This window comes from Falco naumanni, chromosome 5, assembly GCF_017639655.2.
Source record: "Falco naumanni isolate bFalNau1 chromosome 5, bFalNau1.pat, whole genome shotgun sequence".
Classification (NCBI taxonomy): Eukaryota; Metazoa; Chordata; class Aves; order Falconiformes; family Falconidae; genus Falco; species Falco naumanni.
In genome coordinates, this window is record NC_054058.1 from 87,548,569 (window position 1) to 87,563,033 (window position 14,465).

General features: G+C 40.5%; 1 protein-coding gene across 2 annotated transcripts; it reads right to left on the reverse strand.

Annotated features, from left to right (window-relative positions):
• Positions 1 to 1,083: 1,083 nt before the first annotated feature.
• On the reverse strand, positions 1,084 to 14,458 carry CRELD2 (cysteine rich with EGF like domains 2). 2 transcript variants are annotated; one of them, XM_040596320.1, is made up of 10 exons: positions 13,922 to 14,458; positions 12,828 to 12,910; positions 11,789 to 11,899; positions 9,286 to 9,377; positions 8,075 to 8,251; positions 6,805 to 6,903; positions 5,070 to 5,147; positions 4,164 to 4,259; positions 3,165 to 3,305; positions 1,084 to 1,652 (listed from the first exon to the last, which is right to left on the reverse strand). In XM_040596320.1, exons 1-10 carry the CDS (start codon positions 14,456 to 14,458, stop codon positions 1,594 to 1,596), a joined length of 1,473 nt encoding a protein of 490 aa, XP_040452254.1. In that variant the 3' UTR covers positions 1,084 to 1,593. The 2 variants fall into 2 exon arrangements, with proteins under 2 accessions (XP_040452254.1, XP_040452255.1); XM_040596321.1 differs by lacking the exon at positions 3,165 to 3,305.
• Positions 14,459 to 14,465: the final 7 nt, after the last annotated feature.

Consider the following 14,465-nt stretch of genomic DNA (forward strand, 5'->3'; position numbering starts at 1 on the left):
GCAATGAAGTTTTCATTCACAGACTGGCAAATTAAGAAACAATGAGATGTAATAGCTGAAGGAAAATAAAGAAAATTGTTACAGATGCTTCAGTAATTCTGGGTATTTAAACTACAGCACACAAGATCAGCTTAGACAGGTTTTAACATAAGAATCCAATAGAATCCTTTCACGTAGTATCTATTGCTGTCCCTAAACTGACCCGTGACTTAGTCTGAATAAAGAAGTCTTCAGTAGTATACAAGTGTTTGGCCTGCACTGCCCAACAGGTCAATCCTGTTCATACCTTTTTTTTTTTTTTAAACTTCCCCTTACCTCAGGATACTGTTTCTAATTTCTTCATAGCCAAGCCCAAAATACGCTGCTCTTAGCTGTATTCTGCAATCCCACCTTCTGTTCCCTATATTCAGCACTGCAACGTATTCCAAACCTCACTCACTTTCGTCAGACTTCTAAGTACTGTACCTGGGGGTCCTTCGCTTATTTACAGCTGTGATGGGCCTGCAAAATATAAGAGTTTTAGCTCTTTACCTGCCTTTTAAGCTTAGGGACCACATGTAGGAAGTTGTGTCTATGTTGTGCTTATTATCTTTGCCTCCAAAATGGCAAAGGAGATAAAATAAACTGATCATAGCATGCTTGCTCTGAAAAAGACCGGAAGCTATTACATGCAGCAGCAGACTGTAGTTAGTCGTGTATCCCTCAGTCCTAGCGTACTCGCCTAACATCTGGGAGCTACTGAGTACAGGTGTTAGCCAAACCTACTTTTCATCACTGTATAAAATAATTCATGTACTTTATGCAAGTATCTGCAAGAAAGACTTGAGTTTCCAAAGGTAGGAAGACAAGTTTGACATAATTCTTTCTTCAGAGGAAAGTGTGTGTTTGTTGTGTTTTTCTCTCTTCTTTTTTATTTTCCCCTCCCCATATACATTCCAGTACAACTGAGTGCTGGAATTCAGTGCTACATTGAGATACAGTGCTTACAAGGTTCTTTTTTCTTTTTTTTTTTCCACTGCCTAAATGAAAAACAGACATCACAACACAGCAAGGTACTAACACCTTAAAAAATTTTAAGGCACATTCCAACAAAATAAACTTTTATTGAATGCAGTATTAGGCATTCTATTTCATTTAAGGGAGCAGTGCCTCCCCCCCAAAGAGATTCCCTTTGACAGTTTCTGAAAGCTGTATTTCAGTTAAAGAAATATTTCTCACGTCAAGAAACAACAAACTTGAGTCTAAATTTTTCTTGATTTATGAAGTGCAACTAAGTCCTTCCAACTGATGATAGTTTTCAGTAGGCACTAGAAGGAGAGGCCTGCAATTTGTTTGCAATTGCTGGGTACAGTGTTATGTTAATTCAAATTTTGTACCAACCCATCTAGAGTATTGTTCTTGAAGAATTATATAAAAAGTGCCATTTGAGAATAAAGAAATGCAGCTTAAAGAGCAGTTTATCACCATTTAAAAAACAAAATCTTAATGGCAACCTGCATATTTAATACCATTTCCACAGTACGTCAGCTAGCAGAGGCTTAGTCCAATAATTTAGAACTTTAGATAGGAATGTCTTTTCATTCTGAATGCAGATCATAAGTCATCATGTCCAGTAGGTGATGGCTCAGTTATTCCACTCTGTACTTCCTCTCCTGTGAAATTAAGTATCATAATTAAAACACAAATGTATTATTAATTATACAACATAACTTTTGACATTAGGAAATTTTTAAACAGAAACCCAAATCAACATATTTATCAAGACTACAGAAGCAATGAAACCATTCTCCTAGTCTATAAGCTTATTGGTTTTGTGTGGGTTTTTTTTTTTCTTTTTTTCTAGATGCAAACAAAACATTTCAAATAAACTGGTACGACATTGTTAGTGGAAGAAAAAAGCAGCATAGCTGTTTCTATTCTAAGCTTTTGTTTTCAGCTATTCACAATGACCTTCCTCCTTTTCATATGACCTATCAAAAGAAATTCTGGTATTTAAAAACAAAAAGCAAGTATTACTCAGAATTGTTTTCTATAGTGCAAACTACTCAGTTCAGATGTTAAAAGTGCCTTTAAAAAAGCTGAGCAATTTTATTATATCAGCAAAAGCATTAAGCTAAGGAAAAAGCCAAGCCAATCTGTCAACTTCTCATTTTGCTGTTATTATCATAAAATGTCAGGCCACATTTAAAAAAATCATAGTAACTGTGTGAGCACCTGCACAGGAAAAGCATGGAACTGATTTTAAAGAACTACTAATGAGTACTGAAAGTGTAAGGTCTGAACTGAATGGCCTTGAGTAGCAATGCTACACAGATCTTTACAACTTATTAGTACAAGATGGAAAAAGCAGTCTTGGGGGGGACACAGAAAAACCCAAACAAACTAAGAAGTAGAAAGAAAATAAAAGGTATGAAATTGAGCATCTCTCATGTATTCTCCTACAACCTTTACTGCAAAATAATCCTGTCTTCCACTTTGGAATTACAAAAAAAAAAGCCTTGACAAGAGTAATGAAACACTAATGAACATAACTCTGCCCATAATGTGTCATACATCCTAGAGCAAATTACACATGAATTTCTTGACTGAAGATATAGATTAAGTCAAGCAAAATGGATCCCTACTACTGAAAGATCGATGTCTTCTCCATATTCACCTTCACACCAGCTCTGCCACTTACGGGATCACAAAACAAATAAATTCAGCTCATTCATCCAGCAAAAAGTTCTGCTTAATCTTCTGAGATTTCAGTGAGTTGAAGCAGCTGGCATGCAATCAGATAAACTCTTGACCCATTACAATTAACAATAAAGGAAAAAAAGGTGGGGAGGAGGAAGACGTCCTTTTTGTTATAGCAGTAATCTGCTAGTTCACTTCATGTAATGAAGCTAGACACTTCAGTGACTTGCAAACACAACCCTAAGTAAAAAAATACCAATACATGAACAAGACAGACATTTAAAGATTCCACTATCTTTAAGCAAGAAAGCATGCATGTCAGAATGTGGCCTACACCACAAACTACTTGACATAGACCACAGCTGTAGAAAGATGAGAAATTATACAGGAGAGTTTACAGGCAACTAGACCCTTTGACAGAAATACAGCTCCAAGTTGTCAATACAGACTGTTTTTCAAAAATCTGTCATTGAAAAGCCACTTGCCTGTTTTTACAGTTTGAACACACGTTCCGTCCTTATCTTCAAACCCTTCTGAACATACACACTTGTAACTACCTGAAGTATTAACACAGTCTTGATTCTCTTTCACACAGACCTTTTCAGGAAGGCTACATTCATCTATATCTAGAGACAGGACAGGGAAAGAAAGAGTCCACTGCTGTTATCTTGTTATAAAACTTACTTGTATTCAGTCATATAAACAAAATTATATTCAAATATAACAAACACCGAGGAGCAGAACACTGCTTCAACAGATTTAACTTTTGTTAAAATAATCTGTTATGGTTCTTCATGATTTAGACTGTGCTTCAAATTTATTCAGATACTACTGGTTTTTTATGTTTTGCAGGCCCCTATGTGGAGAAATGAATTAAGCAACGGCACTTGTCTTAACCTACTGAAGAGTTCCCACAGCCATTTTCTATTGATGCCATCAAAGTACAAGTAAAGGGAAGGGAGTTTATAAATACTACATCAGAGTTAACAGCTACTTCAGATTGTGCGTACCTTCTGATCTTCCCCAGAAAGAAACTCTAATTTCACTCTTTTTACTATCACTTCACATAAAAATTCATTATGAATTAGTATCGTTTGAACGGACATTAATGAATTAACAGGAAGGCAACAGAAGCTACATTATGCTCCTGCCTTTCTGTTACAAAATAAATACAGATGCACACTTCTAATGAAGTAGTAGATAACAGACAAGAGACTCGTGTATTTGTTTCCTGAATCTGCTATAAAATACTTTGTTCCTTTTGTAGGAGTGTTTCACCTTTAAGCCCTGTCATGCCTGTTAGCTCAATAATATAAAGGAAGTTATAAAGCAAGTCATTGCTGCTAATACCAAAATGACTGGGTTCATTTTGATAGGCTTGAAAACTGGAGCAGACAAACATGCGTGTACTTAACAGCTCCCAAGCGTGGCTAACCAAAAGTGAGCCAACTGGTGTTCTACCATGTACTGCCAAATCCACCAACCTGTACACTTTTCATCTTCCTTCATGTATCCAGATGCGCAGGTCTTACACTTGTCAGAACCTTCCCCGGTGCAACCTACACAGCTGGCATCACACGCTAAAGATAAAAAAAATTTAAGTATAAAAATTCTTGTATCTGCTGCTTAAAGTACCACCCTTAAAGTCAGTCATCTTAGCAACACAAGGAATCACAGAATGGTTTAGGTGGGAAAGGACAAAGACTGCCTAGTTTTAACCGCCCTGCCATGGGCAAGGACACCTTCCACTAGACCAGGCTGCTCCAAGCCCCATCCAGCCTGGGCTGAACACTTCCAGGGATGGGGCAGCCACAGCTGCTCTGGGCAACCTGCTCCAGTGTCTCACCTGTAAAGTATGTCTGTATCACCTGACAGTAAAGAATTTCTTCCTAATATCTAATCTAAATCTACCTTCTTTCAGCTTAAAACAGTTACCCCTTGTCCTACTGTCACTACACACTCCAACAAAGAGTCCCTCCCCACCTCTCCTGTAGGCCCCCTTTAGGTACTGGAAGGCTGCTATAGTCCCTGAAGCCTTCTCTTCTCTAGGCTAAACAACCTCAGCTCTCTCAGCCTGTCCTTGTAGGAGAGATGTTTCAGCCCCCAATCATCTTTGTGGTCCTCCTCCAGTCCCATAGAAGCAAATCCATGTCTTCGTTATTCTGGGGGGGTCCCAGAGCTGAGCACAGTGCTCCAGGTGGGGTGTCACAAGAGCAGAGTAGAAATAACCAGAAATCTCTTGCTTTCCTCATAAAATAGGTCCAAAGCCTCATCCTCCCCATGCCCAGTCAGGACTGGACCACACTATACTAAAAGTCTGGTATCATGCCCTTTCTAGCATTACATTAGGATTCTAGATGATAAAGTGCAATAGCAGATTAAAAAGAAACCTTTGCATGAGAAAGATCCATCTGTGTTCAAACAGTACTGGTGATCTTTGCAAGGAGAAGTAGCACACTCATCTAAATCTGAAAGATAAAAAGTGATGTTACTTAAAATAGTAGTCACGATTAAATAGCCAGATTAATACTTCAGAACTTTGCTCTGAGATCTCTTAAGAACTGGTCCCCAGAAGCTATAAACTTCAACTGACTGCAATGAGAGTAATTGTTACACTGAATTCAGAATCAGATATGCAACACGTCAGACACATGAGTAACATGGTAACATACACCATTTTGTTCAGCTTAAACTTACGTTAACAAATCAAAACTGATCCTCAGAAGATATTTTGTGATGACAGTAACAGACATACCAGAAACTCAAGAGTTCAAATTAAATAAAACTTCCAGAATACCTGCCCATCCTTGTCATTTTCAAGTCAGTGTTTTGCATGCATTTATGCTTTTTATACAAATAGCATAACAAACAAGCAGACAGACTCCTCTTATGGAATACTGTTGATTTCTCTACTCCTGTATTACCAAACTATGGATCTTTTTTAAGTATTAAAGAAGTTACACAAATGTATACACATACACTGTTTACTTTTCAACACAAAGCAAATTGGAGAGAACACCAGGTTACGGTTAGGACCAGTCAAGCTGAAAACCAGTTTTACCTGGGAAGTTAAAATATGCCAGTCTTGTCATTTCAAGGAAAAGGCACAACAGTATTCAAAACTAAAAGTCAGACAGAGAAAGGCTATTTCAGTCTCCTTGCTATCTATTTCATCATGCTGCTGCAGACATAATCCGTACTAATTACTGAAGCAATTTATACTTTGTCAATTGCAATGATTTGGAAAAAAAACAGCTGCATAGAAGACAATACTAGATCATCTTAAAAATGCTCTTAGAAGTGTTCAGCAGCTGCCTAAGCAAGTACCACAGGAGCTGCAATTCAAGTCCTAGTTCTCATTAGCACTTTTAAGAAGCAGTGTTCACATAACTTCTAAGATACTGTTCCCAGACATCATGTTAAGGGTCTTTAATGGGTCCCATTCAACCCGTCAGACAGAATGTGTTACTCTTCCCGTAGTGCATTCCTGCATTGGGACTATTTTTATTAATGGGTTTTTCCTTACGTGTTTCACATATACCTCATAAACCAAGAGAAATGCTAAGTTAGAAACAGGTAAGAAAATAATGGAAGTACTGAGCTTAATGTCTCCTGGCATTTCCCTCCAGTAATAGGAAGAGTTAGTGGGCCTGACTTTTAGTGAAATATTTGAACTCTTTCAGGGCCGAGCATTTATAAACATAGAGTAATCTGAAGATAATTGTGCAATTACTACAAAATATGTAGATAAGCTGAGAGAAATCCTCCAGTAGTTGATAAAGTAGTTAAAAATCAAGAGCAGAGCACTGTTTAGCATTCAAATCAACACAAAAAATGTGTTTTAAAAGGAACAACCTCTTTGCTGCTATCTGTACTCCACTAAATTAAAAAGAAACACAGTGAACAGTTTGATAAAGACAACTATATTCACCAGGCAATCAGTGGGGATGAAATACTGCTTTCCTGCAACATGAAACAAGTTAGGAAAAGAGAGACTATGATCTATAAAAATCTAAACTGACAGAACGCTTCCATAAAATACAGTAAAAGTCAATGTGAGGTCATCTAGTCTCACTAGATAACATTGCTACAAAACCTGTTTGAAGTCTGCCAAACATTACTCACCCACACAAGCTGCTTCTTCATTTTTAATCCAGCCTTCTTTACAGTCCTGGCAGTCCTTGTTACTTGAACCAGTACAAGTTTTACAGGCAGTGTGGCAGGCTGAGGTAAGAGAAAACTACAATCTGAGTTTTGCTGAGAGATTCCAAGGCAAGTTTGGGCACACAAATTCTCAAAGAAAACCCTATTTAGTATCTTCTGGAAGCTATCTTATTTTAGCAGCTTGACCCTCCCCACTAACAAGATTAAATCTTGACATGATGGAGGTATCATTTCCAATAACGCAACTCTATCCTAAAAGCAACCAAAAAAACCAAAACAATCCCAACTCACCCACCTCCCATAAAAAAGCCAGAAAGCCAAACCTGGCAATTACAGTCATCTGCACCACTTAAAACAGTGCCATGAAACTCTAGCGACTAGAACTACACAAGACTCCACACTCCCACCTAGCAAATCCTCAGGCTACTTCATCTGCCACTAACCACAAGCGCAATGTGTGAAATAATACTAATCTGAAGAATTTCAGAAGGAAACATACTAGAAATCCAGTTGCATATGCATATTTATATATACATATCTATATAAAAAGTACATGCATAAGTAACACACAAATATAATATATGCATGTTATAGATTGTAATATAAAATAAATCATACAGAATCATACAGCCAAAAAGCCAACACAGATTGTGTTGAAAAACAATCTTATCAGACCCCATGGATTTAGTTGCTGCAGAATCTCATTCAAGATCTAAAACCAGAAGCAAATCTGCCTAACTTAAAAAGTTTTCTCCTAGAACCTGACTCGTTTCAAAAAATCTACATAGTCCATAGTACAATTCAGCTGTTTCCATGCCCATTTACTCCACCCAGTTAAGCTTATCTAAGACATGAGGAAAAGCTAGCTTTCAAAGTAGTCCCCTATGCAGCGATTCTAGCTCATTATTTTTGTATAATACTTGGGGGCTACGGGTGGGGACAAAGCTTGCTCTCCCTCCCTCATGACATAGATGAATTCTGCTTCTCAGTTTAAAGGAGGGGGGTATTGGGGTGTGGGGGGTGGAGTGGTGTGCATGAAGGCAGTCTGGACAGATGACTTAGCAAAACCTTAGAATTTCACCAAACTGACATGTCATTTCTGGTTAAAGCTGAGTAACAAAACTGTAACTATTTTTTGTTTTCACATTTGTCAGTTTCAATTGTTTCTAGTTTTGTTTACAAAAAATGAAGAAGGAAGGCAAAGATCTAAGCACCTGTCAAAAACTGTTACCTGTACAAACAGAATGCGTCTCGTTTCTCAAGGAACTGAAGTAACCATTAGAACAGTCCAAACAAAAGTCTCCAGTGTACTCCTTGTTACAGCTACATGAGCCATCTCCACCTCTGGTACCATCACCATCACAGTGGCCATTTCCATGGCAAGGTCTTTCTGATCCACCACGACAAGCTAAAAAGCATCAAAAATACTTTAAAATCAGATGTTAAAGGAAATTACTTCCTATTCTCAGCCACAAGCACCCGAAGTCCCTCCCTCTTCAGAGGCAGTAAAATGTAAACAAAACAAAACCAAACAAGCAGTCACACAAAACCAGGATGTAATTTCCAACATCTTTTTTCCTTTGAGAGCAACTGAAGGGTTTGCCACAAGGAATGCTCAGTAATGCATTCAAGTATAAGAGTAACTCAAAACAATCTCCAGGGAAGTTTAGCTATAAATTTAATTTTGTGTAAACACCATAGCTTAGAATTTTATCTATTTTCCTAGCTTCCTGGCTAAAGTTGGTATCTTTATTTATTCTGGATTACTGAGGATGTTCACACTACAGTTGGAAAAAACTACTAGCAATCATTTAGATTAATACCGGGAATTGGCACTTAATTTTTAACAATATAAGAGGCCAAAGCCAATCTCTAATAAGGTGCAAGGGTTTTGAGATTTATAAATTGTACAAACTTCAGGGGTCAAAATACCTCCTTTACTATTTTTGCAAAGACCTTAGTTTCACCTAATTGCCTCCCACCTGCTTTTATCCAATTTTTCCCATTGCTTTTTTAACTAATCCTCAGCTGTGAATTTCTTCATTTAATCCCCAACAGCATTTTGGCCATTCTACTCTTGAAACTGGTCAAGGACTGTTGTCTAAATAGCTTCTGAAAGGCCACCTGAACAATAAACTTGATGTCACAGAGAGGCTCCAAGCATGGGTCAGATGTGGATGTGAGCATCAGATCAGATGGATTCTGCACATGAAAATAACCCTTGATAACTTTGTAGAGTATTTCATGCCCAGAAAACTACTCTCCAGGCAGGATGCTCGCAAGGCAGCTACCTAACTATCAGGCAGCAGGCAGGTACATACTACACAGTACCTGGTATCTCATGCAAAACACCAATACTTCATGTATTTGTCCATGTTATGAAAGACTGAAACAGGCAAAAAGAACGTTATCTGCTACTGTATTTTTCAAAAGGAAAATTACCGAGGCAATCTGGTCCATAAGTTCCAGCAGGACAGCAAACTTCTATTGTTTCTATGCAAAACCACTTAAACAAATCAGGATACTTCTTCTTTCTGTATGTGAAAGACATTAATTTATCAATAAAAAGAACAAAGATTCTTTAAAAGCCAACCAGTGCAACTGAACCTACACAATCCAGTAGATTAGTCTATTACACATGACAAATTACAAACCTATCTTTTCTATCTCTCTATTTATTTTCTATTCTGAAGATGATCTTATTTCAGGAACCATTTTCTAGAAGTCGTCCTCCAATATGGGATGAATTTACCTTTTAAACTACTACAATATGATTAACATACTCTACTCAAATTTTATAGATTATGTTTAGGAAAGATGTGAAATAAGAGCAACCAATAAAATCAATTCGTCTTGATAGGTACACAACACCTTTTTGTATTTTAACACCCAATTTTTAGGGAAGGTTATATATATAGTTTACAGTCTTGTTTACTCCTTTCTCTTAAAGATAACTGCTGCATCTTTGTCTCAACTGTGCAGAAGATAACCCAGGAACCATATTAATGTTTGCTCAAATTACTGTCAAACTGATGACAGCTGCCTGTTAAATTCTCCTCTTTTTTTTAGCATAACTCAAGTATTATTTTAGAAGGCTATTTTTTAACATTAAGAAGTTAGTTATGTGCTACTCTAGCACTAGCACACACACACCCAATTAACAATGAATTCGCTAGATATTATTTTGCAAGCAAGCATGAGGACTACTACAGTTCTAAACAACAATGGACAGATCTCAGTATCACACTGATGCTGAAGTCAAAGGCTTAGATACTCTGTAGCCCAACAGAAGTCTTCAGCAATTCCCGAGGCACATACAGCTTCTCTTTCCAAACTATTACATCTGACTATATTGACTCCAAAGCTTAGGCCCTGAAAAGTAAATTTACCGAGTACCACATGTAACGTAACGCCTTGTGAAAAGGCATCAAAAGGTATTCACAGACAAAGAAAATGTCTTTGGAAACTACCACAGAAACAGAATGACATTCAGGTATCACAGGTTAAAGGACAGAAGGCAAAGTTAATCAACTGCACTCAAAAGATCTATTAAATACAGAAACTATCAAAAAACCCAATACATTTTATGAATGGTTTTGTTTATTTTAGGAAGTCTACTTTGTTAAATTCTCTACTTTAAGACTCATTTCTTTCTCATTCTGCAAATTTAAGACTCTGGGTTGCACAGCTCACCTTTCTGGAAGGCATGTCCTATGAAGAGCAGCTAAGGACTTTGGGCTTGTCTAGTTTGGAAAAGGAGGCTGAGGGGCGACCTCATTCCTCTTTGTAGCTTCCCGAGGAGTGGAGAAGCAGGTCCTGATCCCTTCTCCCTGGTATCCAGTGATAGGACACATGGGAATAGTTCAAAGCTGTACCAAGGGAGGTTCAGACTGGACATTAGGAAGCATTTCTTTACTGAGAGGCTGGTCAGACGGTGGAACAGCCTCCTTAGGCATGGTCGATGTCCCAAGCCTGTCAGTGTTTAAAAGGCACTTGGACAATGCCCTTAACAACATGCTTTAACTTTTGGTCAGCCCTAAAATGATCAGGCAGTTGGACTAAATGATCGCTTCCAACTGAAGTATTCTATTCTATGCTAGTCTAACATGCCAATTGAAGGGAGCAGAATAACGTATATACAATCCTGTATAGTTAGGTAAAAGGATATAAAAAGCAATAAAGCAGTCATTAAGAGCAAAGTGAGTTATCAAAATTCCCTATCCAGTTATGAAATGTTATAATAATGGCTGTTTACCCTATTGAATTCCAGCTGATTGGGAATGCTGACAGTCTAAAGTAGTTAAAAAAAAATACTTAGAAGAAACATGATTTGAAATTGGGAAAAAAAAAAGATCTTAAGAGATCTAAATTCTACAATGCCATCCTTTCACTAATTATATTTTATAACAGTACATGAAAGGCTTAGCTGTAACAGAAATCACAGGCTAGCTTAGAAAAAAGTCAGCTGCTACACTACCATCCTCAAGAGTTTTGAGTTCTAGACTTATTAGAAGCAACTATTTATTTGATTGCCAGGAGAACAAAATAATGTTTCAGAAAAAAACCCAAACAAACAAAAAACCCACAAGAACCTGAGAATCCCTTGCAGTTTTATGACAAAGGAAAACAAAAAAAGTAAACCTCAAACTTTCCAGTACTAATTTGCCTCAAAAAACCCAGTGGTAACTGAGTAGACAGTATAGGAGAAGCAAGACTGGATGTTTTGGTGTAACACTTCCAGAACTGAAAATAAAAAAGTACACAATACAGCAGCACATGCTATTAGAAGTCAGCCTGAACCTAGCTGCACTCAATGGCAACTCCTGAAGGACAATGCAGAATCACCCCTAGTGCTATTGATCAGGCACAAGATTTAACATTAATTGTTCATCCTCTTCGATAACTTACCCACACAAAGATCTCCACAAAAAGATTTGATACTTACAGTTTGAACCACCATTTCTCTATATGTTCTTCATGCTCTTCTACCATGTTATTACATTCAAAGTTACTACTGTCGCACAGGTTCTCTATGATCTCTACAAGACGAATTTCGCTGCAAGTGGAGAATGCAAACCATAAGTTTAACTTAAACATTTGACACCACTCAAGACATGACAGAGATGCTAGACTTCCAGAAACCTAGATACTTTATCAGTTTACTGTGTGTTCTGAATTAATCCCAAAACAAAGCAAGTATCAGAATAAAGAACTAATGAACATCACTTCAAGCAGAAAAATTAGAAGGATGTCACAAGAACCACTTTGGCTTGCTTGCATTTATTATGTCTGCAGATTGTAGACTGACAGATCTTTAGCTTTCTGGCTAATTTTGAGTGCAGTATTTTTCTCTTAAGTTCAACGATACATTTCACGTATTGTCAATACTTGATACAAGCCCATGAAGCTCACTAACCCAAGTTTAGAAATCGCACCCTTACATCTCAATGCTCCAATTAATATTAAAAAGTGAATTTGAAATTTGGAAGAAAGATATTAGATCACTTTGCTCGGTAATCAAACATGTATACAAGAGTACTGTAATCTGCATCTTTTCTAGTTTTCTGTTTGGCACTGAAATAGTGGCAACTCTAGGGAGCAGATACTGCTTTAATTCTAAAACAACTATTGCAATGCTCCACACCTTTTATGACTATTGATTAACTATTGACCATTATTTTGAAATACCAATTTTAGGGTTTTAATAGGTAAACAGAAAAAAACCTATTGCGACCAATGTTGGTATTTACTTTTGTTGCTTTCACAAACAAGGCAAATAAAGGCAGTAATAAGGAGGCTTCAGTCTTTACTGTAATCTTTACGTTATAATGTAATGTTACCTTTCAAGCAATAAGAATTTAAGGCTTGGACATGTGAAACTTTAGCTGCAACATTCAATATTTAAGTCCAGAGAAACACCAGTACACTCAAGTAATGCAGTGGACATAAAACATAGCTGAATGAGATGCACCGAGATAGCTCACCTGGACTCGTACTTCGACAGTGTCTTCTCTTCCCAAGCAGTGTTTCCACCACCAAAGTTCTTTTTAGCTGTATCTGCTAATCCCTACAAATGAAAAGTACGAAAAGAGCGTAAGTTGCAGAGTTTGTTTCTCAAAAATTAAGGGCAATAGTAAAGGTTTATACAAAAGTTGTGAAAAGTGCCACACAGAAACTTTGGTAAAGCTCTGAAGCTACTGATCAAACTGTTAAGTGAAAGAAACAGCTAGTAACAACATGAGAAGTGAGAAAGCATATGTTATAGCATAACAGGACTGTATTTTCATAATGCATAAACAAGGCCTTGTTACAGTCTCCACTTATGTCGGGAACCATACATGAACAAAACTTTACACCCTTCTTTAAGTTCTCAGGAACTTTGTTCATCAGTTGAACAGCACCTCTACTTCTGTTTTGACAGCACTTTGCCCAAATTTCACCGTGCTGTAACTTCAACGCACAACTGGGTAATTCACCACGATCGACACAACTTCCCCAAGTCACAGTCAGTACCTATGAAACCGTCACACCTTACAAAAGCCACCCGCTGCGTGTAAAGCGGACCAGCAGCCTACAGCAGCGAGCGCACACACAAGGCACGTCAGAGCACCGGCCACAAGCCGAGGCCGCCCCTCGCTGCCACTGCCACGGCGCAGGGCCGCTGCCAGCGGACGCGGAATCTCCGGGGGCCGCCGCCCGCACAGCCAGCCCCGGCACCGAGCCATCGCCGGCAGCAAAGCCCAACCGGCTCCGCAGCCCAGCGGCTGCAGCCGTTACCGGAGCCGGGCGCGGGCCGCTGCCGCCCGTCAGCCTGGCCAAGCGCTGCTGCCACTGACCGGGCACCCGGCGGAAGCGCTCCCCGAGTCCGGGCGCGGGGCTCCGAGCTGCGGGGCGTAGCGCCGGGCAGCCCCGGGGGCCGCAGACCCGCACCGCGCCCGACGGGCAGCCCCTCAGAGCGGCGGGCGCCGAGCGGCCTGCACCGCTGCCGCCGCGCCTCGGGCTGCCGGCGAGACCCCGCCTGCCGCCCCCCTGCCCCGCGGCCCGGCCGCCGCCGCCCCCCCGCGGCCCCGCAGCCCACCTGGTTGAACCTGTCCACGATGCCCCGGCAGGTGGAGCACGCCAGGCGCCGCCGCTCGCCAGCGCCCAGGGCGGGCGGCAGCATCAACAGGGCAGCGCAGAGCGCCAGCCACAGGGACGCCCGGCCCGGGCGAGACACGGGGCCCGGCCTCATGGCGAGGGGAGCCCCGGGGACGCGGAGCGGGGCCGCCCCAGCCGCCTGCACCGAGCCCGCGTCAGCGCCGGCCGCGCGCAGCGCGCTCGCCCCGCCCCGGCCCCCGTAGCGACCGGCCCGCGAGCCCCATTCTGATTTCCGCGTCTGCCCCACGCACGCCCCGGCCGCAGGCGCGCGTTGGCGGCGGCGGGGGAGAGCAGGGACGTGGCCCAATCGGCGCCCGCCACGCTCCGGACCAATCGGAGCCCCCCGCGTGCGCAGGGAGCCGAGCAGGGGGCGTGGCGGGGGGCGGTCTGAGGGGGGCAGCGCTCGTCGGCCTCGCGCGCCGCCGCCGGAAGAATGGGCAGGCGCGAGCTGCGGCGCGGCTTCAGCTCCGTCCGCCATTTGTATC